At 41.0% G+C, this 27,236-nt stretch overlaps 1 protein-coding gene across 9 annotated transcripts in view; it reads right to left on the reverse strand.

The window, feature by feature from the left end:
* Nucleotides 1-22,300, reverse strand: part of LOC110523975 (mitogen-activated protein kinase 10) — an 83,445-nt gene extending 61,145 nt beyond the window's left edge. For 3 of the 9 annotated variants that reach the window (XM_021603188.2, XM_021603187.2, XM_021603186.2), the window contains exons 1-2: nt 21,851-22,134; nt 9,882-9,953 (exon numbers count right to left, since the gene is read on the reverse strand). In XM_021603188.2, the coding sequence (XP_021458863.2) occupies nt 9,882-9,953; nt 21,851-21,853 (75 nt within the window). In that variant the 5' untranslated portion in view covers nt 21,854-22,134. Of the gene's footprint in view, nt 1-9,854; nt 9,954-21,850 lie in introns of all 9 variants that reach the window. The other 6 variants (XM_021603190.2, XM_021603182.2, XM_021603180.2 and 3 more) reach the window with 6 other exon arrangements.
* Between the last annotated feature and the right edge of the window lie 4,936 nt (nt 22,301-27,236).

Genomic DNA, 27,236 nt, shown 5'->3' on the forward strand with positions numbered 1-27,236 from the left:
GGGATGAATTGGAATGCCGACTGCGAGCCAGGCCTAATCGCCCAACATCAGTGCCCGACCTCCTTAATGCTCTTGTGACTGAATGGAAGCAAGTCCCCGCAGCATGGTTCCAACATCTAGTCAACATCAGCCTTCCCAGAAGAATGGAGGCTGTTATAGCAGCAAAGGGGGAACAACTCCATATTAATGCCCATGAATTTGGAATGAGATGTTGAAAGAGAAGGTGTCCACATACTTTTGGTCAAGTAGTGTATATAATACCATTTTTATTAATATCATGATGACTACAACATGTCTGCAAAATAAAGCCATATGTTATATATTCAGACTGCATAATACAAACAAATCAATCAATCAAGCGCCTGGTGTAACTGAGTCAGGTTTGTAGGCCTCCTTGCTCGCACACGTTTTTTCAGTTCTGCCCACACATTTTCTATAGGATTGAGGTCAGGGCATTGTGATGGCAACTCCAATACCCTGACTTTGTTTTCCTTAAGCCATTTTGCCACAACTTTGGAAGTATGCTTGGGGTCAATGGAAGACCCATTTGCACTAAGCTTTAACTTCCTGACTGATGTCTTGAGATGTTGCTTCAATATATCCACATTTCCTCCAGCATCTTCACAAGGTCCTTTGCTGTTGTTCTGAGATTGATTTGCACTTTTCGCACCAAAGTACATTCATCTCTAGGAGACAGAACGCATCTCCTTCCTGAGCGGTATGGCGGCTGCGTGGTCCCATGGTGTTTATACTTGGGTACAGATGAACGTGGTACCTTCAGGCATTTGGAAATTGCTCCCAAGGATGAACCAGACTTGTGGAGGTCAACAATTTTTTTCTGAGGTCTTGGCTGATTTCTTTTGATTTTCCCATGACGTCAAGCAGAGGCACTGAGTTTGAAGGTAGGCCTTGAAATAAATCCACAGGTACTCCTCCAATTGACTCAAATGATGTCAATTAGCCTATCAGAAGCCATGACATAAACAGCTTGGAAAATTCCAGAAAATTAACGGCACAGTCAACTTAGTGTATCTAAACTTCTGATCCACTGGAATTGTGATGCAGTGAATTATAAGTGAAACAATCTGTCTGTAAACAATTGTTGGAAAAATTACTTGTGTCATGCACAAAGTATATGTCCTAACCGACTTGCCAAAACTATAGTTTGTTCAACAAGAAATTTGTGGAGTGGTTAAAAACAAGTTTTAATGACTCCAACATATGTGTATGTAAACTTTCGACTTCAACTATACATAATAAGTTGCATGGACTCACTCCGTGTGCAATAATTGTGTTTAATCTGATTTTTTAATGACTACCTCATCTCTCTACCTCACACATACAATTATCTGTAAGGTCCCTCAGTTGAGCACTGAATTTCAAACACAGATTCAACCACAAAGTCCAGGGAGGTTTTCCAATGCCTCGCAAAGAAGGGCACCTATTGGTAGATGGGCACACATTGAATATCCCTTTGAGCATGGTAAAGTTATTAAATATACTTTGGATGTTGTATCAATACACCCAGTCACTACAAAAAAAACAGGCGCCACTCCTAAGTCAGTCACCGGAGAGGAAGGAAACCGCTCAGGGATTTCACCATGGTGACTAAAACAGTTTAATAATGGCTGTAATAGGAGAACATTTAGGATGGACCAACAACATTGTATTTACTCCACAATACTAGCCTAATTGACAAAATGAAAAGAAGGAAGGAAAAATATTCCAAAACATGCATCCTGTTTGCCACAAGGCACTAAAATAATATGGCAAGAAATGTGGCAAAGCAGTTCACTTTTTGTCCTGAATACAAAGTGATATGTTTTGGGCAAATCCAATACATCACTGCGTACCGATCTCCATATTTTCAAGCATAAGGTGGTTTCATCATGTTATGTGCATGCCTGTAATTGTCAAGGACTGGGGAGTTTTTCAGGATTAAAAAAAATACTAAATATGGAGCACAGGCAAAAGCATAGAGAAAAACCTGTTTCAGTCTGCTTTCCACCAGACACTGGAAGATGCCAAGTTACAGTTTGAAAATCTATGGCAAGACCTGAAAATGGTTGTCTAGCAATGATCAACAACCAATTTGACAGAGCCCGAAGATTTTTTAAGAATCATGTGCAAATAGTGTACAATCCAGGTGTGCAAAGGTCTTAGACATTTACCCAGAAATACTCACAGCTGTTATTACTGCCAAAGGCAATTCTAACATGTAGTGACTCAGGGTTGTGATTACTTCTGTAAAGATATTAGATAATTTTGTATTTCGCTTTAAATACACTTGCAAAGTTTTCTAAAAAACATGTTTAAACTTTGTCATTACGTGGTATTGTGTGTAGATGGGTGCGATTTTTTTTAATATCATCCATTTTGAATTCAGGCTGTTACACAACAAAATATGGAATAAGTCAAGGGGTATGAATATTTTCTGAAGGCACTGTACAACTGACTGCTGTTGTTGGCACTAATTTCCTGAATTTATATTAAGACATTCCTATTCCATTTCCTCAATCCTTTTTTTCTGTGTGGACATTCACAGACAACCATGAAAACAAAACATACAGTACAGTATTCTGTGGACAAAGGACTTGCATGAGAGTGGGCGTATCATCATACATAACTAGCAGGGAGACATAACCAGCAGGCAGCATAAACCGGACAGGATATGGACGCAACATGGTGCTGTGGTTATGTCTACGGTGTAGGTCTGCATTAAAACTCCATGTGATCCCAGTGGCCGGTGTAGTCCAGCCGCTGACCCGGCACACACATACAGTGAAAACCTCCTTCCATCAGCAAGGGCATTGAAGATTAAACGTGGCCGGGTCTTTCAGCATGACAATGATCCCAAACACACCGCCCGGGCAACGAAGGAGTGGCTTCGTAAGAAGCATTTCAAGGTCCTGGAGTGGCCTAGCCAGTCTCCAGATCTCAACCCCATAGAAAATCTTTGGAGGGAGTTGAAAGTCTGTGTTGCCCAGCAACAGCCCCAAAACATCACTGCTCTAGAAGAGATCTGCATGGAGGAATGGGCCAAAATACCAGCAACAGTGTGTGAAAACCTTGTGAAGACTTTCAGAAAACGTTTGACCTCTGTCATTGCCAACAAAGGGTATATAACAAAGTTTTTTTATTGAGATAAACTTTTGTTATTGACCAAATACTTATTTTCCACCATAATTTGCAAATAAATTCATAAAAAATCCTACAATGTGATTTTCTGGATTTTTTTTCTTTTTAAGTGGGAGAACTCGCACAATTGGTGGCTGACTAAGTACTATTTTGCCCCACTGTATGCCAGAGTCGGCATGGGTTCGAATACGGCCCAAAACCCTTTGAGTCATGCTCCTCCTATCTCCCCTGTCTTTCCATCATTTTACTATCTCTTCAATAAAGTAACAAAATTACAAAAGGGGTGGGACTGCTCCACTCCAAAAAAAATCCATGTGATCCCTGCAAGAATTGAACCCACGGCCTTGGTATTGCCAGCGCCACACTCTCACCAACTGAGCCACATAGGACGCACACATGACTCCGTGTGCATATCAGTACATGTCCAGTCCAATCTAGTAATTTTTTGTCCAAAGATGCGTACATAATCCAACTATATTCCATGACAAATCACGTCCGCATAATTCTGGATAAGAGAGCTGTGAACTTGCACTACAGAGATACTGTATATAGTGCTTTAATTATATTTCTATGCACAGCACCCTGTGGGCCCTGGTTAGAAGTAGTGCACTACATAGGAAATAGGGTGGCACTTGGGTCACATGCAATATCTAAATAGAACTAGACTAAGGGAAGAAAATCAACAGTCAGTCCATTAAATCCAGTTCTACCAAGAGACATGCTTTTTATCCTAGAGCCGACTAACAATTAAACTGACAAGGCTAATTTGATCGTAATTAATAAAGATTTTATATAATTGCAATATTTTATTGAAGTTAGTGAGAGGGCTCTAGACAGCTTTTATTAACTACAGGTTACTTCCCAGAGATGTATCCATCCATTCATCGTTGACTCTGCAGCAAATGATCAAAATATATATTTTCTATATATTTTACTCAGTTGGACGCCATTTATGATATGATGCCAGTGGTTCGAATTGCAACAAATAACAAATAATCAACCCCAATCAGTTTCAGTCTAACATAAGAATCTTCCATTGGTTCGTTATCACCACTAGCACCAGTAGTGTAACATTGTCCCATACTGTATGTGATGTCATGCCATCCAACAGTTAGCTACAACTATGATGATAACAATCTATTACAGGGCTTCCCAAACTATTTTGGCTCACAACCCCATTTTGATATTTGAAAAATCTCATGACCCCAACCATGTGAAAAAAAGTATATAATTAACAGCCAATGTTAATTTTTTTATTTCGGGCTATGGCAGTCAATGAAAAAACATTCTAACAGTTTTTATGATGGTCTTCTCAACTCACCATCACATACTTTTAATGTGGGGCTATGACAGTCAATTGCAAATTAGTTGACATAATGTATTTTATCTCACCACCACTAATGAGATGGGTGTGCTAGATGCATGTCAGAGCAGAGCTTCTCAGAGCTTCTCAAAATCAGGGGGCGTGGTCAAAAGTGTGAACCTCATCTCATCACCTCATCTCATATCCAACCTGGATCGATATTTGGTTTTAATGCGGATGAGAGCACTGATGGTACTTTCAAGACAAATGGGAAATCTGAAAAAGAGGTAAAATCATGACGTCACTGATCTTCAGGTCAGAAAGTCGTTCAAGATGAATGTCCATTCAAAAAAAATAATTCTGGTCAGAGCTATATTTCCCAGTTGTCTTGAATTCACTGATGTTTGAAGTCTGAGATTTCCGAGTTCCCAGTTATTTTGAAAGCGGCATTAATGCTCAGAGGGAGCAGGGTATTTATTCCCTTTGAATCAGGAACCAAATTTCTCCCGTAGAGACCCGTGAATGCATTAGGTCACATGACAGCTTGATCAGCTGTCCGATTTCACTTACCAGCATGTCACCTGAGCCAGGATCACAGTCAAACGGATTGAGAAGTAGGTCCCAAAGTGCTCTTCCAAGTGTTGGCGGTGAGCAGTCATCACTCGTGTGGGACACTTACTGATGCTGTTTTCTGTTAGAATCTTGCACAGCCGAGGGAAGTTGGCATGTTTCGCTTTTGAAAGACTCTCTCTCCAATAATAATAATTTCCTCTGAATCCACTGATTCGGTCACTGTTTTATGCATGTTTTTGTATTTCCCCTGCATGCTTGCGTTCAGTTCATTCAGTTTCTCAAATATATCATAGGCAAGGAGACATATTTTATTTCATTACATTACACAGAAAGTCAACCAGGTTTATTATTTATTGTTTTACATCCATTGTGAATGACAACAGGTCCTCTCTCAATGCGAAAAATATTTCCAACACTCGCCCTCGATAACTACCAAGGTGTGAAATAAAACATTGTCATGCTCTGATCAATATCTCCACATAGTTTTGTGAATAGGCGAGCGCGCAGTGGATGTGATTTATAATCAAAGATACCTGCTGCAGTATATCTCAGAGTTCTGTGCTCAGTTCTTTCATACAATGCGTCAATATGGCAGAGGGAGACACATTCATGACTAGAGTGCAGAGGTCTAAACGCCCTCCCGCCATAGATGGAACCCCATCTGTGCAAAAGCCCAGCATTCGATCCCATGGAATTTTTCGGCAATATAGCCTGGGCGTCTCGGCCCTCACAACTAACGTCCAATTGGGGACTTTTTGAGTTGTTCAGTCAGAGTTCCGTCTCGATTGCTAGCAATAGCATACATTCTTTGCTTAATAGTGTTATCTGACAAAGGTATTGATCTAAGTTTCTGTGCCTCTACTTCCCCACACATTGTTTCACCACATCAATTGCAGCTGGCAGTGGCGGACTGGCCGTCGGGACCCCCGGGACATTTCCCGGTGGCCTGAGGGTCGCTTTGGCCTGCCGTGAATAGTCAACTTGACCAGCGATAATATAGCAAGCAGGAATGATGCAGCTAGAGAGAGAGAAAGAGAGAGAGAAAGGAGAGAGAGAGAGAGAGAAAGGAGAGAGAGAGAGAGTGAGGAGAGGAGAGAGAGAGAGAGAGGGGAGAGAGAGAGAGAGAGAGAGAGAAGAGGAGAGAGAGAGAGAAGAGAGAGAGAGAGAGAGAGAGAGAGAGGAGAGAAGAGAGGAGAGAGGAGAGAGGAGAGAGGAGAGAGGAGAGAGGAGAGAGAGAGAGAGAGAGAGAGAGAGAGAGAGAGAGAGAGAGAGGAGAGAGAGAGAGGAGAGAGGAGAGAGGAGAGAGGAGAGAGAAGAGAGAGAGAGAGGAGAGAGAGGAGAGAGAGAGGAGAGAGGAGAGAGGAGAGAGGAGAGAGAAGAGAGAGAGAGAGAGAGAGAGAGAGAGAGAGAGAGAGAGAGAGAGAGAGAGAGGAGAGAGAGGAGAGAGAGAGAGAGGTTCAGAGCCCAGTACAGGGAAAATAGAAAGGGACAGCAAAAGCACTGTAAATGCATTTTATTATTTTGCCAGTCCTCAGTCCAAGGATTTTTACTTATTTTTTTCAGTACCATCCAAAACAATTTTTATTTTATTTTTTAATTTCACCTTTATTTAACCAGGTAGGCTAGTTGAGAACGAGTTCTTATTTGCAACTGCGACCTGGCCAAGATAAAGCGTAGCAATTCGACACATACAACAACACATGGAGTTACACATGGAATAAACTAAACATACAGTCAATAATACAGTAGAACAAAAGAAAACAAAAAGTCTATATACAGTGAGTGCAAATTAGGTAAGTTAAGGAAATAAATAGGCCATGGTGGCGAAGTAATTACAATATTGCAATTAAACACTGCAATGGTAGATCGGCAGAAGATGAATGTGCAGGTAGAGATACTGGGGTGCAAAATAAATAAATACCAGTATGGGGATGAGGTAGGTAGATAGATGGGCTGTTTACAGATGGGCTATGTACAGGTGCAGTGATCTGTAAGCTGCTCTGACAGCTGGTGCTTAAAGCTAGTGAGGGAGATGTGAGTCTCCAGCTTCAGAGACTTTTGCAATTCGTTCCAGTCATGGGCAGCAGAGAACTGGAAGGAAAGACGACCAAAGGAGGAATTAGCTTTGGGGGTGATATGGTTTCACTCACATGTCCTCAACCTTGTGCTAACTGACACCACTGGGGTTGTTGTGGCAAGTGAATCCCTTTTCTCACTACTGAATGACATCGCAGTGTTCGTTCGAGATTCCTACAAGCACATGAAGCTATGGGAGGAAACCAGTGAGGACAGGAGACACAGATGGCTTGATGTAATTGGTGAAACACGCTGGAGGGCCAAAGACGAGGCCTTGAGGAAAGTATTTGGAAGCTTTGCAAAGTCTGACCGTGCACTTTACACAGATGTGGTCATCACTATGGAAATAATTGAAATGGATGTGACCATAAAACCTGCCTTCCGAAGCAAGGCCCAAGGGTACAATGATGCTCTCCTAAAGTATGAAACCATGCTTACAGCTGAGGTTTTTCTCAGGATATTTGAGCAGACATCCCCTCTCTCTAAATACTTGCAAACAAGTGGCATGGATATCGTAACAGCACAGCACTTGGTGACTGGAACAGAGGATAACCTGAGAAAGTGTGCCCGAGACTTTGAGGGTGTGAAGAAGGCAACAGACAACTTTGTTGAGTGGGACAATGGCATTCTGGAGGAGTAGCAGGACTGTGATGCCAAAGCTCAGACTGCTCTCCCAGAGAAGAGAACAAAAAAGAGAAGAGAAAATCAGGTGAGTTGGCAGAAGACGAGCCCATTGCTAATGCAGACATGGATTACAAAATCAAGATCCACATGTGGTACTGGACACTGTTGTTGAAATTATTCACCTCATTTATGCAGCAAATGCAGTGCTGTGAGACAGCCATGAAGGAGCTCAGCAAATGGAATTTGATGAACATGCCACTGTTACGGCATTGCAGGCTGAACTGATCAGCCTTGCACAACAGTGGGAAATACTGAAACAGTCAGCATTGGAGGAGTACAACACCAGGGCCGCCGCCACCAGTGATGAATCAGCGGAAGCCTTTGAGGATCCTGATGAAAGTGTGGAGTTGGTGAGCAGAAGTTGTTCCACATGTAAAAACTGCCCAATATGCTGCTATCTTCTCCTGTCTCAGTACAATCAGCTCACGGATGAGTATCACATCATTGGTTTGGGCTACAAGTTCCTCCTCACTCTATCCATCACTCAGGTGACTAGTGAGAGGACCGCAGTTATGTAGCCAACCCTGAAATTCGTGAAGAACCGCCTAAGAACCTCCCTCACTCAAGAGAACCTTGAAGCATTCCTTTTGATGGCAACAGAGAAGGATATTCTTGTGGGACTTGACAAAGATGACATAATTGACAAGATGGCAGAGAGCAGTGAGTTACTTCGCCGCCTACTGGTTTACTAGTGGTAATTACTTACTGGTTACTCTAAAGTAGTGATGCTATGACTCTTCCTTAACAGGCTGACATGGGTGAAAGAAAATTTGCTGTTGAGTTAAAGCTTTTGTACAGAGGCATGTTTTTTGGACTTTCATATTATACTTGCAGTTATGTAGCCAATGTTCAATTTCATTGACTCAGTGTATAGATGTGTTTATTTCTGTGCTGTTTGCTTTATGGACACCAGTGAGTGAACATTGTAATCTACATTTTTTTGTAGAGGAGTGCTTTTTCAACTTTTGTATTATACTTACTTACATTGTTGTAGCTTATGTTCAAGTTCAGTGAATGTGTGTGTGTGAAGTTTTTTGATACTTTTGATATGCTTGATACTTGAATATAAAGATAATCATTTGAACATTTGAGCTAACTCTGTATATCACCTTCTCTTTTTAAAAAATGTAGGCTATTAGTTTTGTGTGTCTAGCCTTGTACATTTGTATGTGCTATGATTGGTGTATTCCTAGTGAGTTTGAGGGTGCACCCATAGCCATAGCATACCTTGAAAACTCAGTGTTCAGATAGGCTACTTGTTGGTCAGTCCCAAGTGTTTGTATTTTGTAATGTGCATAACTTTCTTCCCAGATGAACATAGTGGCCAAATGTATAACTAGTTCAGGACCCGTTACGTTACATCAACAAATAGGGTTAGCCTACAAAATTAGCGGTCTGGTGGTTTGCGTGAACAGGGTGGCCTGGGATGGAGTCAAAGTCCCAGCCTGAATTATTATTTTAGTAATAATAATAATTAGCCGGTTATGTAATGACTTTGAAGTCTCTGCAATAGTGTGTGGTTTCATAGCATATTGGGCCTAGCCATGTGTGGCCTTTTCCCATGATCTAAGGGCGCTCTCTGATTGAATTTCTCTTTAAGATTTGAATAATTCTCATTTAAATACATTTTTAAGACTAACCACATTAGAATGATGTTTAGATACAAAGACGATATTATAATATATATATATATTTTTGTATGTATATTTTTTTCTTCACGAAATTCTCCCGGGACCCCATTTTCACAATAGGTGGCCCAACATGGGGTCATGACCCCTGGTTTGGGAATCACTGATTTATTAACACTAACGCTAACACAAAGTAGTTAGCTACAGCACATACAGTATAGGACAAGGCTACAGTACCTGTTGGGTCATCATATGACACAAACACACCATTGATTTGGATAGATGGTACACTTGCCACAAAGCCTGTTTTAGCATGGGTGGCCCCGTAGAAGGCTTTCACCACCACCATTTTAAGGCAGACCTAGTCCCTCAATAGTGCTAACACTCTTTCCAGCTCTATGAAACAGACATAACACTAATGAAGAGGAAATGGAAGTGAATGAATACTGTACCTTATTTTACCTGTAAGGAACACACACCTGACAAAAGGCTATTTTCACATCTAGGACTGGTTCACCGCAGTAATAGAAGAAATGCCTGCTCATAAATACCTGCAATACACAAACAGAGGAGAGAGGAGAGGTTAGAGATTAGATGTTCATTCATTTATTAATCCTTGTTTTACCAGTTAGGTTGCCTGAGAACACATTCTCTACAGCAACAACCTGTGGAAGGTAGAGGAGAGTGGGGGTCTTTCTAGACTCTGGCAGTGTAGCCTGATCTCAGATCTGTGTGTACGGTAGCCAACTTGTATGGGAGTTTGGGATGACAATGACTATAGTAGTTGTCAAGACACTGGGCGAAAAGGGATATCTTTACATGACACGTTTTTTTATATTCTAGGGAATAAAGACCATTTTCAATACATAATTTGAGTTTTGTGGATATGCACCATATCCTATATCTGAATCCAGATGTGTCTTTTAGACATACAGTACCAGTCAAAAGTTTAGACACACCTACTCATTCAAGGGTTTTCTTTATTTTCACTATTTTTTACATTGTAGAATAATAGTGAAGACATCAAAACTATGAAATAACACATATGGAATCATGTAGTATGTTGCATTTATATTTATGTTCAGTATAGATAAAAATACAAATTATGTTACAACTTCCTCTGGTCTCCTCTTACTAATAGTGAGTGTGCAACTTCCAAACAATGTCCCCCACTCTTCCTTAACAGCGAATCAAGGAAATTCTGATGAGCACGACAACATTTTGGGATATTTTTCAACAAAAGTAAAGGACAGTAATGTTACGAGTAAAACAGGAAGCCCAGGTTTCAATAGGCAACTAGATAATAATGTGTCATGGAAGGAGTGTGGACATATGGCCTGGCGAAGCGGTTTTTAGGGGCTGATAATTATGAGTTTTTCACTCTGCTGGTCTCGGCAAGAAATTACGAGTCCTCATTGTCCGAGAACGAGTAAAAAAAATGCAAACACTGAGACAAAACCTAGGGACTCAATATGTGGTGTTGAGACTGGATGCAGGACTGAGACCGGTCTCAAGTCCTGCAACACTACAAAGAAGCACAAAAAAAATGAAAAGAAGCAAAAAAAGAAGCACTGCAAAGAAGCACAAAAAAATGAAAGTAAATGGCAGCAGCAGACGTATAAAAACAATGAATACAACAGGCTGAAACCCTGGCAATTTGACTCATGTGTACCCAATGGCTGCCTGGTATTATGACGCAATGATTTCCATGGTAATGTAGAATGTTCATTCAAATTGTTAACTGATGTGGCTCATGCTACGGAATGTATTTTTATTAAGGTCAGTTGAGTTGAATCAACAAATCACAGCACATATTGATAAGTACACTTGCTTTCACTTCCTGCTTTGCTCTTATGGATACACTCGCAATGGCCGCCAGTCCACCCATTATATCATTGTGTAGTTAGCTGTTTTCTTTGGTAACTGTGGTATATATATATATATATATGGAAAAATGAACTCCCTGAAGGGACTCAGCACTGCCTCGTCTATTATTTCCAAGGTAATTTACAGAACGTCTATATCCCTTACATAATATAGTGGCTGAGCATTGGGCAGCATATTACTAAAGTAATGATCCTTTATTTGGCCCGAATATCTCTGGCCATCCTATTCTCCCCAGTAGGACCCTACGTTATATATACAGGTTATCTCTCTGAGGTTAGAGTACCTCATGATAAGCTGTAGACCACACCACCTACCAAGAGTTTTCCTCTATATTTTTCCTAACTGTCTATTTACCACCACAAACCGATGCTGGCACTAAGACCGCACTCAACGAGCTGTATAAGGCCATAAGCAAACAAGAAAATGCTCATCCAGAAGTGGCGTTCCTAGTGGACCTGGACTTTAATGCAGGCAAACTTAAATCCGTTTTACCTCATTAGTACCAGCATATCACATGTGCAACCAGAGGAAAAAAACTTTAGACCAGCTTAACTCCATGTACAAAGACATATAATTCTATCCTCCTGATTTCTGCTTACAAACAAAAACTAAAGCAGGAAGTACCAGGGACTCTCTCAATAGGGAAGTGGTCAGATGACACAGATGCTACGCTACAGGACTGTTTTGCTAGCACAGACTGGAAAATGTTCCGGGATTCATCCAATGGCATTTAGGAGTATACCACCTCAGTCACCGTCCCCACAGTGACCGTAAGTACATATCCCAATCAGAAGCATTGGATAGCAGGCAACATCCGCACTGAGCTAAAGGCTAGAGCTGTCGCTTTCAAGGACTGGGACACTAATCTGGACGCTTATAAGAAATCCCGCTGTGCCCTCAGATGAACCATCAAACAGGCATAGCATCAAACAGGACTAAGATTGAATCCTACTACACCAGCTATGACGCTCATCGGATGTGGCAGGACTTGTAAACTATTACGGACTACAAAGGGAAATCCAGCCGCGAGCTGCCCAGTGACACAAGCCTACCAGATGGGCTAAATGCCTTTTATGCTTGCGTCGAAGCAAGCAAAACTGAAACATGCATGAGAGCACCAGCTGTTCCGGACAACTGTGATCACGCTCTCCGTATCCGATCTCGATGTAGCCGATGTGAGCAAGACCTTTAAACAGGTCAACATTCACAAGGGCCAGACGGATTACCAGGACGTGTACTCCGAGCATGCGCGGACCAACTGGCAAGTGTCTTCACTGACATTTTCAATCTCTCCCTGACCGAGTCTGTAATACCTACATGTTTTAAGCAGACTACCATAGTCCCTGTGTCCAAGAACGCGAAGGAAACCTGCCTAAAATAAGTGCTCTCGAAGGCTGGTCATGGCTCACATCAACACCATAATCCCGGAAACCCTAGACTCACTCCAATTCGCATACCACTCCAACAAATCTACAGATGACACCGTCTCAATAGCACTACACACTGCCCTTTCCCACCTGGACAAAAGGAACACCTATGTGAGAATGCTGTTCATTGACTACAGCTCAGCGTTCAACACCACAGTGCCCACAAAGATCATCACTAAGCTAAGGACCCTGGGACTAAACACCTCCCTCTGCAACTGGACCATCCTGAAGGGCCGCCCCCTGGTGGTAATGGCATCCTGACGGGCCGCCCCTAAGTGGTAAGGGTAGGCAACAACACATCTGCTGATCCACAATACAGGGGCCCCTCAGTGGTGAGTGCTCAGTCCCCATCCTGTACTCCCTGTTCACCTACGACAGCGTGGCCAAGCACGATTCCAACACCATCATTAAGTTTGCTGACGACACAACGGTGGTAGGCCTGATCACCGACAACGATGTGACAGCGACAACGATCAGAGACAACAACCTCTTCCTCAACGTGAGCAAGACAAAAGAGCTGATCATGGACTACAGGAAAAGAAGGGCTGAACACGCCCACATTCACATCAATGGGGCTGTAGTGGAGGAATGTCCACAACACCAACAGACTATCATGGTACAAACACACTAAGACAGTCGTGAAGAGGGCACGACAATGCCTATTCCTCCCCAGGAGACTGAAAAGATCCTTAAAACATTCTACAGCTGCACCATCAAGAGCATCCTGATCAGTTGCATCACCACCTGGTATGGCAACTGCTTGGCATCCGACAGTAAGGTGCTACAGAGGGTAGTGCGTACGGCCCAGTACATCATTGCGGCCAAGCTACCTGCCATCCAGGACTTCATTACTAGGCGGTGTCAGAGAAAGGACCAGTCACCCAAGTCATAGGCTGTTCTCTCTGCTACCACACGGCAAACGGTACCGGAGTGCCAATTCTAGCTCCTTAACAGCTTCTACCCCCCAAGCCATAAGACTGCTGAACAATTATGACTCACCACCTGATTCGGTCTTATGTAGCAACATTTGAAATTGTTTTTTTTTACATACAGCAATGTTGTTATATAGTTGCGTCGTGATTGGCTCAGTGTTCTGTCACTCAAATACAAAATCTACGGTTTGTACTGCCATAGATTTACATTAGAAGTCCCCATCCAAGAAGACTCAAGGTCATTGGCCACAGAAAAAATTATGTCAAATCATGTTAAATCATATTTACAAATATTAACAGGACTAATTGGCCAATAAACTCTGTATGGAAAATAACAAACAGGAAGTTGTAAAAGACTTGAATAAATCAAAGATATTCTCAGTATATACTATTCTGGCAACAACTCTAATTTCTATAACAAAACTCTGGTTTAACTCTACTCTAGCCAACCTATTTCCTGCTCTCTCCCCATGCAAAAGCCAACTGAGCACCTAAGTACTCTTTCCAGGAACTCCCTTCAGCTAGGAATGATAGCCCCAAAACACATTTCTACCATAAATACGTAATTTCCCATGGACATACAACATCATAAACAACAGTTTTATATACACACACACTTCAATAACTTGTGAAATAACTTCTTCTTTAAATCACACAATGCACATTGTAATTCATGAAGTAATTCACCCCCGGGATAATTCATCACTTTGGATATTCTCGTAGTCTAATTTGCCTCTTGCAATGCACACCAGCACTTAAACAAGGAGACAGAGCGGGTCTTCAGACAAACACACAAGGTAGGTTAACTGATATGATTATACTCTACAAATACTTTGATCATTGTTCTAATAATATATTTCATATTGCTAGAGCATGTACATTTAAAGTGGGCAGCTTTATACACAATAGAAAGATGGTTAGTTAACAAGTTACATTGTTTTAGTAACTGGCTTGCACAACAAACAGTCAACTTTGTTGCCTTATGTCAAAGTATTGTTGGCAAACGGAATGCGCTACTCAATGCAACATATTCTATTTTGTTTCAAGATTCTTGGCTATACATTGAAGAGATACAATAGAGTCTTTCTTCAACCAATAATTTGTTTCAGTGTCATTGTCTACAAGTCATGTACATATGCTCCATGACACCAATTATCCTACATATAAAAAAAAAATGCATGACACAATTCAAGGCCTTAAAGAGGTCATTTGAATTTGAAGAGGTAGAAATAGCAAAAACACAGCTTGAATAACTTTTGTGTTATTCACAGACACACACACACTTCACTCTCTATCGTTCTTTCTTCCAGCTCTCTCTCCACATCTCTCTCTCTCTCTTCCTCTATATCCCTCCCTCTGTCAATGTGAACGATGGCGGTGTAGGATGGAAATGGAAACTTGTTGATGCTGCATTTTCCCGAGGGCTGGAACATGAACATGGATAGTGAGTCTATTTAGCACATTCTTAAATCAACCTGAAACATAATCAAGCTGGATGCTAGGGCCGGAGCAACCCACTTTGAACATCTAGCCCTTCAGTGAGCAAGCAGCAAGCAGTGAGCAAGCAGTTCCGCACAGTCTTTGAACATAAGTAAATCACTTGCAATTATCTGTAGCAATGATATTATATTTTTACTGCTAAACATTCTGGTTTAATGTGCTACTTATAATGTAGAACTGTAGTTTGAGAAATTGTGACCTACATTTGTGAATGTCTTCACATGAGGACAATAAAGCATACTATTGAATTCCACTGAGCAATTAAACTTGTCCTCTATGCAAAGAGGATAGAAGGTACAGCAAAAATGTCTCAAGTTATTTCAAGCCCATTGTTCCACATAAAGACGTTGTATTATATTATATCATGAAGGTGGTGGTGCACATAAGGATCAGTTTCACTGTGGCTTTCAGTCCAGATTAATGCTGTCTGTTAAATCCTTTGATGGCCCATGCCTTGCTGTGTGACCCCTTAATGAGATTGCTCCCGTTACAGATGTGATGCTGCTGCTTATCATGGGAGAGGACTGGGCAGAGACTATACACACACACACACACATAATCCCTCTCCCTATGCTGGTGCTTATCATGGGGAGGGGCTGGGCAGAGATGGCTACGTCCCAAATAGCATCCCATTCCCTACATAGTGCACTATGGGCCCTGGTCAAAAGTAGTGCACTACAGTGGTTGCTTCACTAAAAGTTTTGCGATTATGCTGCGGGACTTTGAGGTAATTTGTGGTTTAGTACGGTACCCTGCGTCACCACTTCATTGCGCAAGGGGGAGTTAGAGCATTGATTATGCTTTTGGGTCATACTGTGTCTCTAACTGACAATGAACTGGGCGACATAAACCTAAATGTAAACTGATAATTGTGCATGACTTCAGTATTATTTACTAAAACTGATGTTGCACTAAGATTTGTATTATTTTATTTTGTTAGGATTATTTTTTCTTACTGTAGAACTATAGGCCACTCCCGACCGGTCATATTATACAGCGCCTGAATGGTGCAACGGTCTAAAACACTGCATAGCAGTGCAAGCTGTGTTGCTACAGATGCTGGTTGAATACCTGTGCTGCCCCCAAATGGGTGACCCATGAGATGACTGTAGGTTTATCTCCCTCTAAAAGGATAAATACATTTTTAAAAATGCCTTTATTTACAAACTTTATTTACAAATTCGTCAAAGTCTCACCCCATGTTCAAGAATGGCCTTTTTTTTGGCCGTTATTTGAAAACAATATTTTGGAGATTATTTAGTTATTTTATAAACAAAGCGATTATTATTATTATTGTTATTATTAATGATGATGAATTTAGAATTATACAAAAAAGCCCATTAGATATTCTCACAGATATATCATTAGCCCTGTTATTAGCAGGACAATATACAGTGGGGCAAAAAAGTATTTAGTCAGCCACCAATTGTGCAAGTTCTCCCACTTAAAAAGATGAGAGGCCTGTAATTTTCATCATAGGTACACTTCAACTATGACAGACAAAATGAGAAAAAAAATCCAGAAAATCACATTGTAGGATTTTTTATGAATTTATTTGCAAATTATGGTGGAAAATAAGTATTTGGTCACCTACAAGATTTCTGGCTCTCACAGACCTGTAACTTCTTCTTTAAGAGGCTCCTCTGTCCTCCACTCGTTGCCTGTATTAATGGCACCTGTTTGAAGTTGTTATCAGTATAAAAGACACCTGTCCACAACCTCAAACAGTCACACTCCAAACTCCACTATGGCCAAGACCAAAGAGCTGTCAAAGGACACCAGAAACAAAATTGTAGACCTGCACCAGGGTGGGAAGACTGAATCTGCAATAGGTAAGCAGCTTGGTTTGAAGAAATCAACTGTGGGAGCAATTATTAGGAAATGGAAGACATTCAAGACCACTGATAATCTCCCTCGATCTGGGGCTCCACGCAAGATCTCACCCTGTGGGGTCAAAATGATCACAAGAACGGTGAGCGAAAATCCCAGAACCACACGGGGGGACCTAGTGAATGACCTGCAGAGAGCTGGGACCAAAGTAACAAAGCCTACCATCAGTAACACACTACGCCGCACTACGCCGCCAGGGACATCATGCTTTAGGGCTGATTTTCTGCAAAGGGACCAGGACGACTGATCCGTGTAAAGGAAAGAATGAATGGGGCCATGTATCGTGAGATTTTGAGTGAAAACCTCCTTCCATCAGCAAGGGCATTGAAGATGAAACGTGGCTGGGTCTTTCAGCATGACAATGATCCCAAACACACCGCCCGGGCAACGAAGGAATGGCTTTGTAAGAAGCATTTCAAGGTCCTGGACTGGCCTAGCCAGTCTCCAAATCTCAACCCCATAGAAAATCTTTGGAGGGAGTTGAAAGTCGGTGTTGCCCAACAACAGCCCCAAAACATCACTGCTCTAGAGGAGATCTGCATGGAGGAATGGGCCAAAATACCAGCAACAGTGTGTGAAAACCTTGTGAAGACTTACAGAAAACGTTTGACCTCTGTCATTGCCAACAAAGTATTGAGATAAACTTTTGTTATTGACCAAATACTTATTTTCCACCATAATTTGCAAATAAATTCATTAAAAATCCTACAATATGATTTTCTGGATTTTTTTCTTCTCATTTTGTCTGTCATAGTTGAAGTGTACCTATGATGAAAATTACAGGCCTCTCTCATCTTTTTAAGTGGGAGAACTTGCACAATTGGTGGCTGACTAAATACTTTTTTGCCCCACTGTATGTAGTGGTGTAATGTTTAATATTTTGTTTTATATGTAATGTAAGTGCTTTAATGTTTGAACCCCAGGAAGAGTATCTGCTTCCTTGGCAACAGCTAATGGGGATCTTTAATAAATACAAATACAAATGACTTTAGGATGCAGTTAAGACATTGACTCCTTGTTTCTAACCTTTGACTTTTATGATTATGTTTCCAAACACATTTACAACAATTTGTCAAAGGCCAATTTGCAGTCTGTCGCTACCTCTTGAGATGTCAAATTTACAAAAACACATTATTCAAATGTCTGTTCTTATTTTCGTATTGCAACATTTAATTAGTGACCAGATCAGACTTTCCTACTACAGTATCCTCATCATTATCTCTTCTTCAATACACACTGATGTTTGTTCCATAACATCAGATTGTATCATACGCCAAGAGCCACAAATGAAAAGCAAAGCAGGCTACACCAAGACGGACACACTTAATGCTCAATTGAATCTATCTATCAATGGCTTGAAAATTGCCATTGAGACCACTCCATGGGGGGAATTGGAGCATACCTCAAAATCAATGTTGATGAATTGTATATGTTTATCTAGGCCCACATTACATTACTTGAAACAGCAGGATAAACATGAGGATTTTGTATAGCTTATGCTTCAAATTAAACAACTTGAATAGTAACAATAATCAAATAATGTATTATTTATATTTAATCTAATTGTCTCTCCAATTAGACTTTGTAAACAATTACCGAAAGCCTATTGATGACGAAGAGGTTGAACCTACTAGCCGTATAAAGTGCACTAAATAGAGAATAAGGTGTCATATGGCACACAGCCCTACGTGGGTCTAGTGTATCTCTTAGGAGGATAGCAGCACATTCTAACCAGTACACAAATAAATGAATTGATTAATTGTTAAGTTGCTCCCAGCAGCACTTCTTCCCATTCATAGTGTTTAATAATTTAGCCCACAAGGTTACAGTCTTTCAAACCTTCTCTCTTAAGCCTTGTATGCATGCAATGGGCTGTTCAGTAACAACCTTTTGGCTAGTGCTTACTCCTGGATTGCACATCTTCCCTTTTCACCATGCTCAACAGCTATACAGTATTCACCAGTATCATATGCAATAGGCTGTAAAGTAACACACATTTTGGCCCATGATGCCGCCTCTTGGCATTGCACAGTATCCACTTCAGATATAGGCTATCTTTTTAGTAATATGTCATCATGTTGCCATCGACATAGGTGACATATACAGTACCAGTCAAAAGTTTGGACACACCTACTCATTCAAGGATTTTTCTTTATTTTGACTATTTTTTTACATTGAAAAACAATAGTGAAGACATGAAAACTACAGAAAAACACATGGAATCATGTAGCAACCAAAAAAAGTGTTAAATATATTTGAGCTTATTCAAAGTAGCCACCCTTTGCCTTGATGACAGCCTTGCACACTCTTGGCATTCTTTCAACCAGTTAATGAGGTTGTCACCTGGAATGCATTTCAATTATTTGAATAACAGGCGTACCTTGTTAAATGTTAATCTGTAGAATTTATTTCCTTCTTAATACATTTGAGCCAATCAGTTGTGTTGTGACAAGGTAGGGGTGGTATACAGAAGATAGCTCTATTTGGGCCAAGTCCATACTTCTATGGAGGATAAGTTCATGAGAGTTAGCTACACCTCAGATTGCAGCCCAAATAAATTCAGTAACAGACACATCTCAACATCAACTGTTCAGAGGAGACTGCATGAATCAGGCCTTCATAGTCAAATTGCTGCAAAGAAACCACTACTAGAGGACACCAATAAGAGACTTGCTTGGGCCAAGAAACGTGAGCAATGGACATTAAACCCGTGGAAATCTGTCCTTTGGTCTGAGTCCAAATGAGAGATTTTTGGTTACAACCGCTGTGTCTTTGTGAGACGCGGTGTAGGTGAAAGGATGATCTCTGCATATGTGGTTCCCACAGTGAAGCATGGAGGAGGTGGGATGGTGTAGGGATGCTTTGCTGGTGACACTGTCAGTCATTTATTTAGAATTCAAGGCACACTTAACCAGCATGGCTACCACAGCATTCTGCAGCGAAATGCGATCCCATCTGGTTTGTGTTTATTGGGACCATCATTTGTTTTTCAACAGGACAATGACCCAACACACCTCCCAACTGTGTAAGGGCTATTTGACCAAGAAGGAGAGTGGTGGAGTGCTGCATCAGGTGACCTGGCCTCAACAATCACCCGTCCTCAACCCAATTGACATGGTTTGGGATGAGTTGGACCACAGAGTAAAGGAAAAGCAGCCAACAAATGCTCAGCATGTCACGGCTGGCTGAAGGACTGGACCAAGGTGCAGCATGGTAAGCGTACATTTTAACTTTATTTAAAAATGACGCCGACAAAACGAAGAACAAAAAAACAACTGTGAAGCTTTGGGCTATGTGCCCTGAACCAAGACAACGTTAACTTCCCACAAAACAGGTGGGGGGAAAAGGTTACCTAAGTATGGTTCTCAATCAGAGACAACGATAGACAGCGGTCCCTGATTGAGAACCATACCAGGTCAAGACATAGAAATACAAAACATAGAAAAAAGGACATAGAATGCCCACCCTGGTCACACCCTGGCCTAACCAAAATAGAGAATAAAAAGCCTCTCTATTATGGCCAGGGCGTGACACAGCATATGTGGAAACTCCTTCAAGGGTATTGGAAAAGCATTCCAGGTGATGCTGGTTGAGAGCAAAGCTGTCTTCAAGGCAGTGGGTGGCTATTTCAAAGAATCCAAATAATTTGTTTAACACGTTTTTGATTACAACATATGTGTTATTTCATAGTTTTGATGTCTACACTATTATTCTGCAATGTAGAACATAGTAAAGATAAATAAAAACCCTTGAATGAGTAGGTGTCCAAACTTTTGACTGGTACTGTAAAACTATAATGGTTGACGGCCACTATTTTGACATATTCTAATGAGACCTTGTTTTCTCGTTGTACCAAGAACACCACAACAACTTAATGGCTATACGGTATATTGACTACCTTAAAACTGATTGTCTCATTCACATAGCATAACACAACTCAGTAAGAAGCTCTATATATATTGACAACACCAAAACAGTGTGTTTTGCTGTGTTCAAATTTAAAGCACCTGTTACTGTATCAATAATGTATTCAATCTCTTGAGATTCAATCTCATGAGATCTCTCACATCTCATCATGCATTGTGCAATAATATGTCAGGTGGTCCATTCATTCATGATCTTTCTGGACTAGTTTGTTTCTGGACGAGTTTGTAAATGTGCACTTTTATAACGGAGATGCATTGATGCAAAGTCATTCTGTAGGTGATTGAGTCCATAGCCCACACAAGGTTCAGCTGACATCTGAGAGTGGGTGCATAGGCCTATCTATAAAGTCCTGGCTGAATGGTCTACCGTTTAAATTGATCAAATGTAAGTTAAATGTATCCAGGCCCAGATCTAAGTCCTATCGTGATGCCTTAAATGCTAAATAATATAGCATTCATTGATGTATTGACATATTTATATTGCAACATTGTTGATATTATATTCGCAATTGTTGATAGGCCTACATACTAACACATCAGCCTAGTGATAATGAAAGGGATGTTATGAAATGTCGGTGCATGTATAGGCAGGACCATCAATCAAGGGTAGAAAAAAACATCCTCGTGGACAACAACATTTGTGTCCTGCATCAATAACATATCAAATCAACACCTTATTAATTCCATCCCTGACCACATATTTATAACAAACACTGGACAAGTCAAATCAAAAGAGGTTTGTTATTGTCGCTGTCGCGTTCTAAGACTGAAAAAACGCCATTAGTCGACGTCATTAACCTTAGAGCAATAATCATCACCCCATCCGTCAGCAGGTTCCCGCTGCATCAACATCACTGTTCCACCACACCACACCGAGCAAACATACCATTCCGTGCCAGCTGACGACGAACCTAGGCCGGTGACAGTTCTGTTCAAAACATTCCGACGAGAGACATTTAACGACTTAGCACGCACAGAAAAATAAAAGTGAACATGGAGATAACTAGAAAAAAATGCAGCGATGGAAGAAAAAAATACCGGTATAGCCTTGAAATTACGATTGCAATGCTGAATCACTCCCCGTTTACCGTCTTGTAAGCATTATGCTGCAAGATGCTGGCTGTACCATTGGGAACGTACCAGAAAGGAGGAGGGACAGAAAAAAGAACGGGGTTAGGGAAAGAAATTGCTATGGCAACCTAAGGGAGCACATGTGACGTCATACCCAAAGCATAGCCGGGAATGGATGGGAGGGGTGTGCATGAAGGAGAGAAGCTCGAGCTTCCCTCTCTCTGATCCTGCGACGTCCTGCCAGTGCGCTCAAGATATGCGGGGAGGCGGTCATAGGTCTCACTCACTCATTCCACACACACACACAGCTTTCCCTTTTGAGTTTATAAACATTAAAGGATGCATTGCACACACATACAAATTATTTTAAAGGAATACTGATTTAATATATTTTTTACCAGGTAAATTGAATGAGAATACATTCACATTTACAGCAACAACCTGGGGAATAGTTACAGGGGAGAGAAATGAGCCAATTGGAAACTGAGGATGATTAGGTGGCAATGATGGTATGAGGGCAAGTTTGGGAATTTAGCCAGGACACTGGGGTTAAGACCCCTACTTTTACAATAAGTGCCATGGGATCTTTAGTGACCACAGAGAGTCAGGACACCCATTTAACGTCCCATCCGAAAGACAACACCCTACACTGGCACATGAGATATTCAATGGTGATGTAGCCTACTGTCTTCCTTCCAAATGAACATTGACCAGACACATCTCACCGAGATCCCTTGAACAAGCACACATTTGCAAATCTGCTAGTATTTGCATTTTTTTTTTTTTAACCACTAGAGGGCAAATAGTGAGCTAGAAACAGGTGAACGGGCCCAAACTGAGGAAGGAAGTCCTTGATGCTAAATTACTTCCTGACTATAGTTGATGTGTTAGTGCTCATCGTTGCTATTTTTAACTGCTATGCTAAAAAGGCTTTTGTTGATAATATAGATACTTCTGAGAGACATATGGGCATATGGGCATCACACAATACAACTGGGGTCCCCAATTCACCCATGGGCCGAATTTTCCTCGAGCGGATTATCTGGGGGCTGGAACATAGATATAAATAATTTGGACACTGCAGATTTACTGCAAGAAACCCAAACTGATCAAGTATTATTTGCACTATAACAGTGACAAACAGTGCCTACAAACTGTTAGGGCCTACATAAAGCTGTCCATCTAGTAGAGTCCCAACAGCAGTCCCAACACCTTACCACTGCTAAACCTGGCTATCAGCGGAGCATTGTCTGGCAGCGAAACAGTTCATTCAGCCTCATGTACTGCCTTTTAAAAAATCCTCATGACACAAATATTAATTTCCACAAAGTTTGCTGCTTCAGTGTCTACATATTTTTGTCAGATGTTACTATGGAATACTGAAGTATAATTACAAGCATTTAATAAGTGTCAAAGGCTTTTATTGACAATTACATGAAGGTGATGCAAAGAGTCAATATTTGCAGTGTTGACCCTTCATTTTCAAGACCTCTGCAATCCGCCCTGGCATCCTATCAATTAACTTCTGGGCCACATCCTGACTGATGGCAGCCCATTCTTGCATAATCAATGCTTGGAGTTTGTCAGAAATTATGGGTTTTTGTTTGTCCACCCGCCTCTTGAGGTTTGACCACAAATTCTCAATGGGATTAAGGTCTGGGGAATTTCCTGGCCATGGACCCCAAGTATCGATATTTTGTTCCCCGAGCCACTTAGTTATCCCTTTTGCCTTATGGCAAAGTGCTCCATCATGCTGGAAAAGGCATTGTTCGTCACCAAACTGTTCCTGGATGGTTGGGAGAAGTTGCTCTCGGAGGATGTGTTGGTACCATTCTTTATTCATGGCTGTGGTCTTAGGCAAAATTGTGAGTGAGCACACTCCCTTGGCTGAGAAATAACCCCCCACATGAATGGTCTCAGGATGCTTTACTGTTGGCATGACACAGGACTGATGGTAGCGCTCACCTTGTCTTCTCCGGACAAGCTTTTTTCCAGATGCCCCAAACAATCGGAAACGGGATTCATCAGAGAAAATTACTTTACCCCAGCCCAGAGCAGTCCAATCCCTGTACCTTTTGTAGAATTTCAGTCTGTCCCTAATGTTTTTCCTGGAGAGAAGTGGCTTCTCTGCTGCCCTTCTTGACACCAGGCCATCCTTCAAAAGTCTTTGCCTCACAGTGCATGCAGATGCACTCACACCTGCCTGCTGACATTCCTGAGCAAGCTCTGTACTGGTGGTGCCCTGATCCCACAGCTGAATCAACTTTAGGAGACGGTCCTGACACTTGCTGGACTTTCTTGGGTGCCCTGAAGCCTTCTTCACAACAATTTAACCACTCTCCTTGAAGTTCTTAATGATAAATGGTTGATTTAGGTTCAATCTTACTGGCAGCAATATCCTTGCCTGTGAAGTCCTTTTTGCGCAAAGCAATGATGACTGCACGTGTTTCCTTGCAGGTAACCATGATTGACAGAGGAAGAACAATGATTCCAAGCACCACCCTCCTTCTGAAGCTTCCAGTCTGTTATTCAAACTCAATCAGCATGGCAGAGTGATCTCCAGCCTTGTCCTCGTCAACACTCACACCTGTGTTAACGAGAGAATCACTGACATGATGTCAGCTGGTCCTTTTGTGGCAGGGCTGAAATGCAGTAGAAATGATTTTTTGGGATTCAGTTAATTTGCATGGCAAAGAGGGACTTTGCAATTAATTGCAATTCATCTGATCACTCTACTTAACATTCTGGAGTATATGTAAATTACCATCATACAAACTGAGGCAGCAGACTTTGTGAAAATTAATATTTGTGTCATTCTCCAAAATTTTGGCCAAGACTGTATGCTACTTTTATTATTATCCTGTAAATTGTTCAGTGCCTATAATTTAGGCTGTATGTATAATGGGGCATGAAGGAAATTACCTCTACTAGATTATAGTGATAAGGAAAACAGCATACAATGTTGGCCTGTGTATTCATTTGCCTATAACTAATCAGAATTCCATTATGTTTGCATAAAAAAGAGAATACTTCAAAATGAGAAGATCCTGCCATGGAAAAGACAAAGTGAAAAGGAGGGTGTAGATGGCCAAGGTAGTTGCACAGAACTTTCCCAACATCTCCTCCAAAATTGATATAGAACCACAAAAACACATGAAGTAACTGTGAAAAGAAATGGCTGAGGATATACTAAAAATGTCTGGTATGTAATGACATTTAATTCTAAGTAAATGCTCATTCTTTATTTTTATGTAGCTGTGTGGGACAGCCATATGTTCAGTTCATGCCTATGATTTCAGATTTCAACAAGCCAACAACTGCTTCATGTGTGCCACTGATAAAGAACCTGGATTTGGCCCAAAGACTGACTGGGTTAGTAACTTTATTTAACATGTTTATAATCTTTTGACAACAGTGACACATGTAAGACATTTTATGAAATAACACAATGGATGGCTAATTCGTCATTCTGCATTGATATTTGATATTATTTATAACGTGTTACGCTTTTGCATGCCAACGGTAGATCTATTTGCTGTGCCTAGGAATGAAGACATAGGAGATCAACAGAGTAAAGAAAACAAACTGGAAGTGCTGTCTTTGTTGTTGAAAATGTATGCTATACCCCATCCACACCGAAGAGGCTCTGAAATGTACCTCAACCAGGGATAAAGAGAAAGTTAACACTGAAATGTTTTGTACTTATTTGAAGTAAAGTGTCAGATGAAAATGGACAAACTAAAGGGTGAGCAATGTGTAGGCCCACTGAGTGGACATTCTGAAACTTGTTTGAAGTCAGTAGGTCACATGACCAAAGAGCTATTGAAATGTTAAATTCAGAAAAATTAATGTAAACTCTTTTCAGATGACAATGGACAAACTAAAGGGTGTGCAGTGTGTAGGCCCACTGAGTAGACATTCTGAACCTTGTTTGAAGTCATTAGGTCACATGACCAATGAGCTATTGACATTTTTAATTTAAAAAAAAATCATGGAAAATCATGTGAGTGTAAGGGATCTCGTCCTCCTCTTCTGAGGAGGAGAAACAAGAAGGATCGGAGGATCAAAACGCAGCGTGGTAAGTGTCCATAATGTTTATTTTACAACAAACTGAACACTACGAAATACAAAACAATAAACGTGAAATGAACGAACCAGTCCCGTGTGGAGACAAACACTGACACGGAAGACAAACACTCACAACCCAAAAGTGAAACCCAGGCTACCTAAGTATGATTCTCAATCAGGGACAACAATTGACAGCTGCCTCTGATTGAGAACCATACTAGGCTGAACTCAAAAACCAACATAGAAAAACAAACAGACTGCCAACCAACTCACGCCCTGATCATACTAAAACACAGACAAAAACAAAGGAACCAAGGTCAGAACTTGACAGTGAGATGAAAATTGACAAACTAAAGGGTGTGCAATGTGTAGGCCCACTGAGTGGACATTCTGAACCTTGTTTGAAGTCATTAGGTCACATGACCAAGGAGCTATTGAAATTCAAATGTAAATAAAAGTGTGTACTTTGTTTACGCTCCCTAACTAATTCAACGAGGAATACAATAAACATTTCCACATGTTTATTAGCTTTAGAAAACAAATTAATGTCCAAATTGTGTAAATAACACCTGTGTAATGTTGTGCTCAATTTTTCCATCATCATGACACTTATTGGAGACTGTGGCTCAAGTGGTTTGAAAGCTATTGAGGTTTGAAAGAGCGAATATATGTTGAATATCCAACTTGAAACTGTCTTTACCTCGGTTGTTGGTCAATGTGCGAATCACTCTTCCTAGCGCACAGTGATAGATAGTGCGCAGTTTGACTAGGCTACTGATATTGCCTGGGGTTGTTTGGCATGCAAAATGACTTGCAGATCAATGACTCAACGCAGTTACATGCTTAGTTTTGACAGTTCTCAAAAAATGAGGTATTTTCAGAAGGTAGAAAGAAAGTGAACTGACGATTCGTAACGTTTGAATCAATTATTTGACCAATGCATGCTACATTTTGATCGATTTGGGGTCTCGCGGACCGATGCACTTGTATCTTAAAAGCATTTGAACCACCCCTAGTACCATACCGGTTCACTTTTTATGTGTTCGGTTCTGTTTCGATTTAGCACACTTTGAGTTAGCTGTGTGGATCAAACTTTGAGGTCTCCCGACAGCTGCTTCATCCAATAGAACATT

Source organism: Oncorhynchus mykiss, chromosome 5, assembly GCF_013265735.2.
Source record: "Oncorhynchus mykiss isolate Arlee chromosome 5, USDA_OmykA_1.1, whole genome shotgun sequence".
Lineage (NCBI taxonomy): Eukaryota > Metazoa > Chordata > Actinopteri > Salmoniformes > Salmonidae > Oncorhynchus > Oncorhynchus mykiss.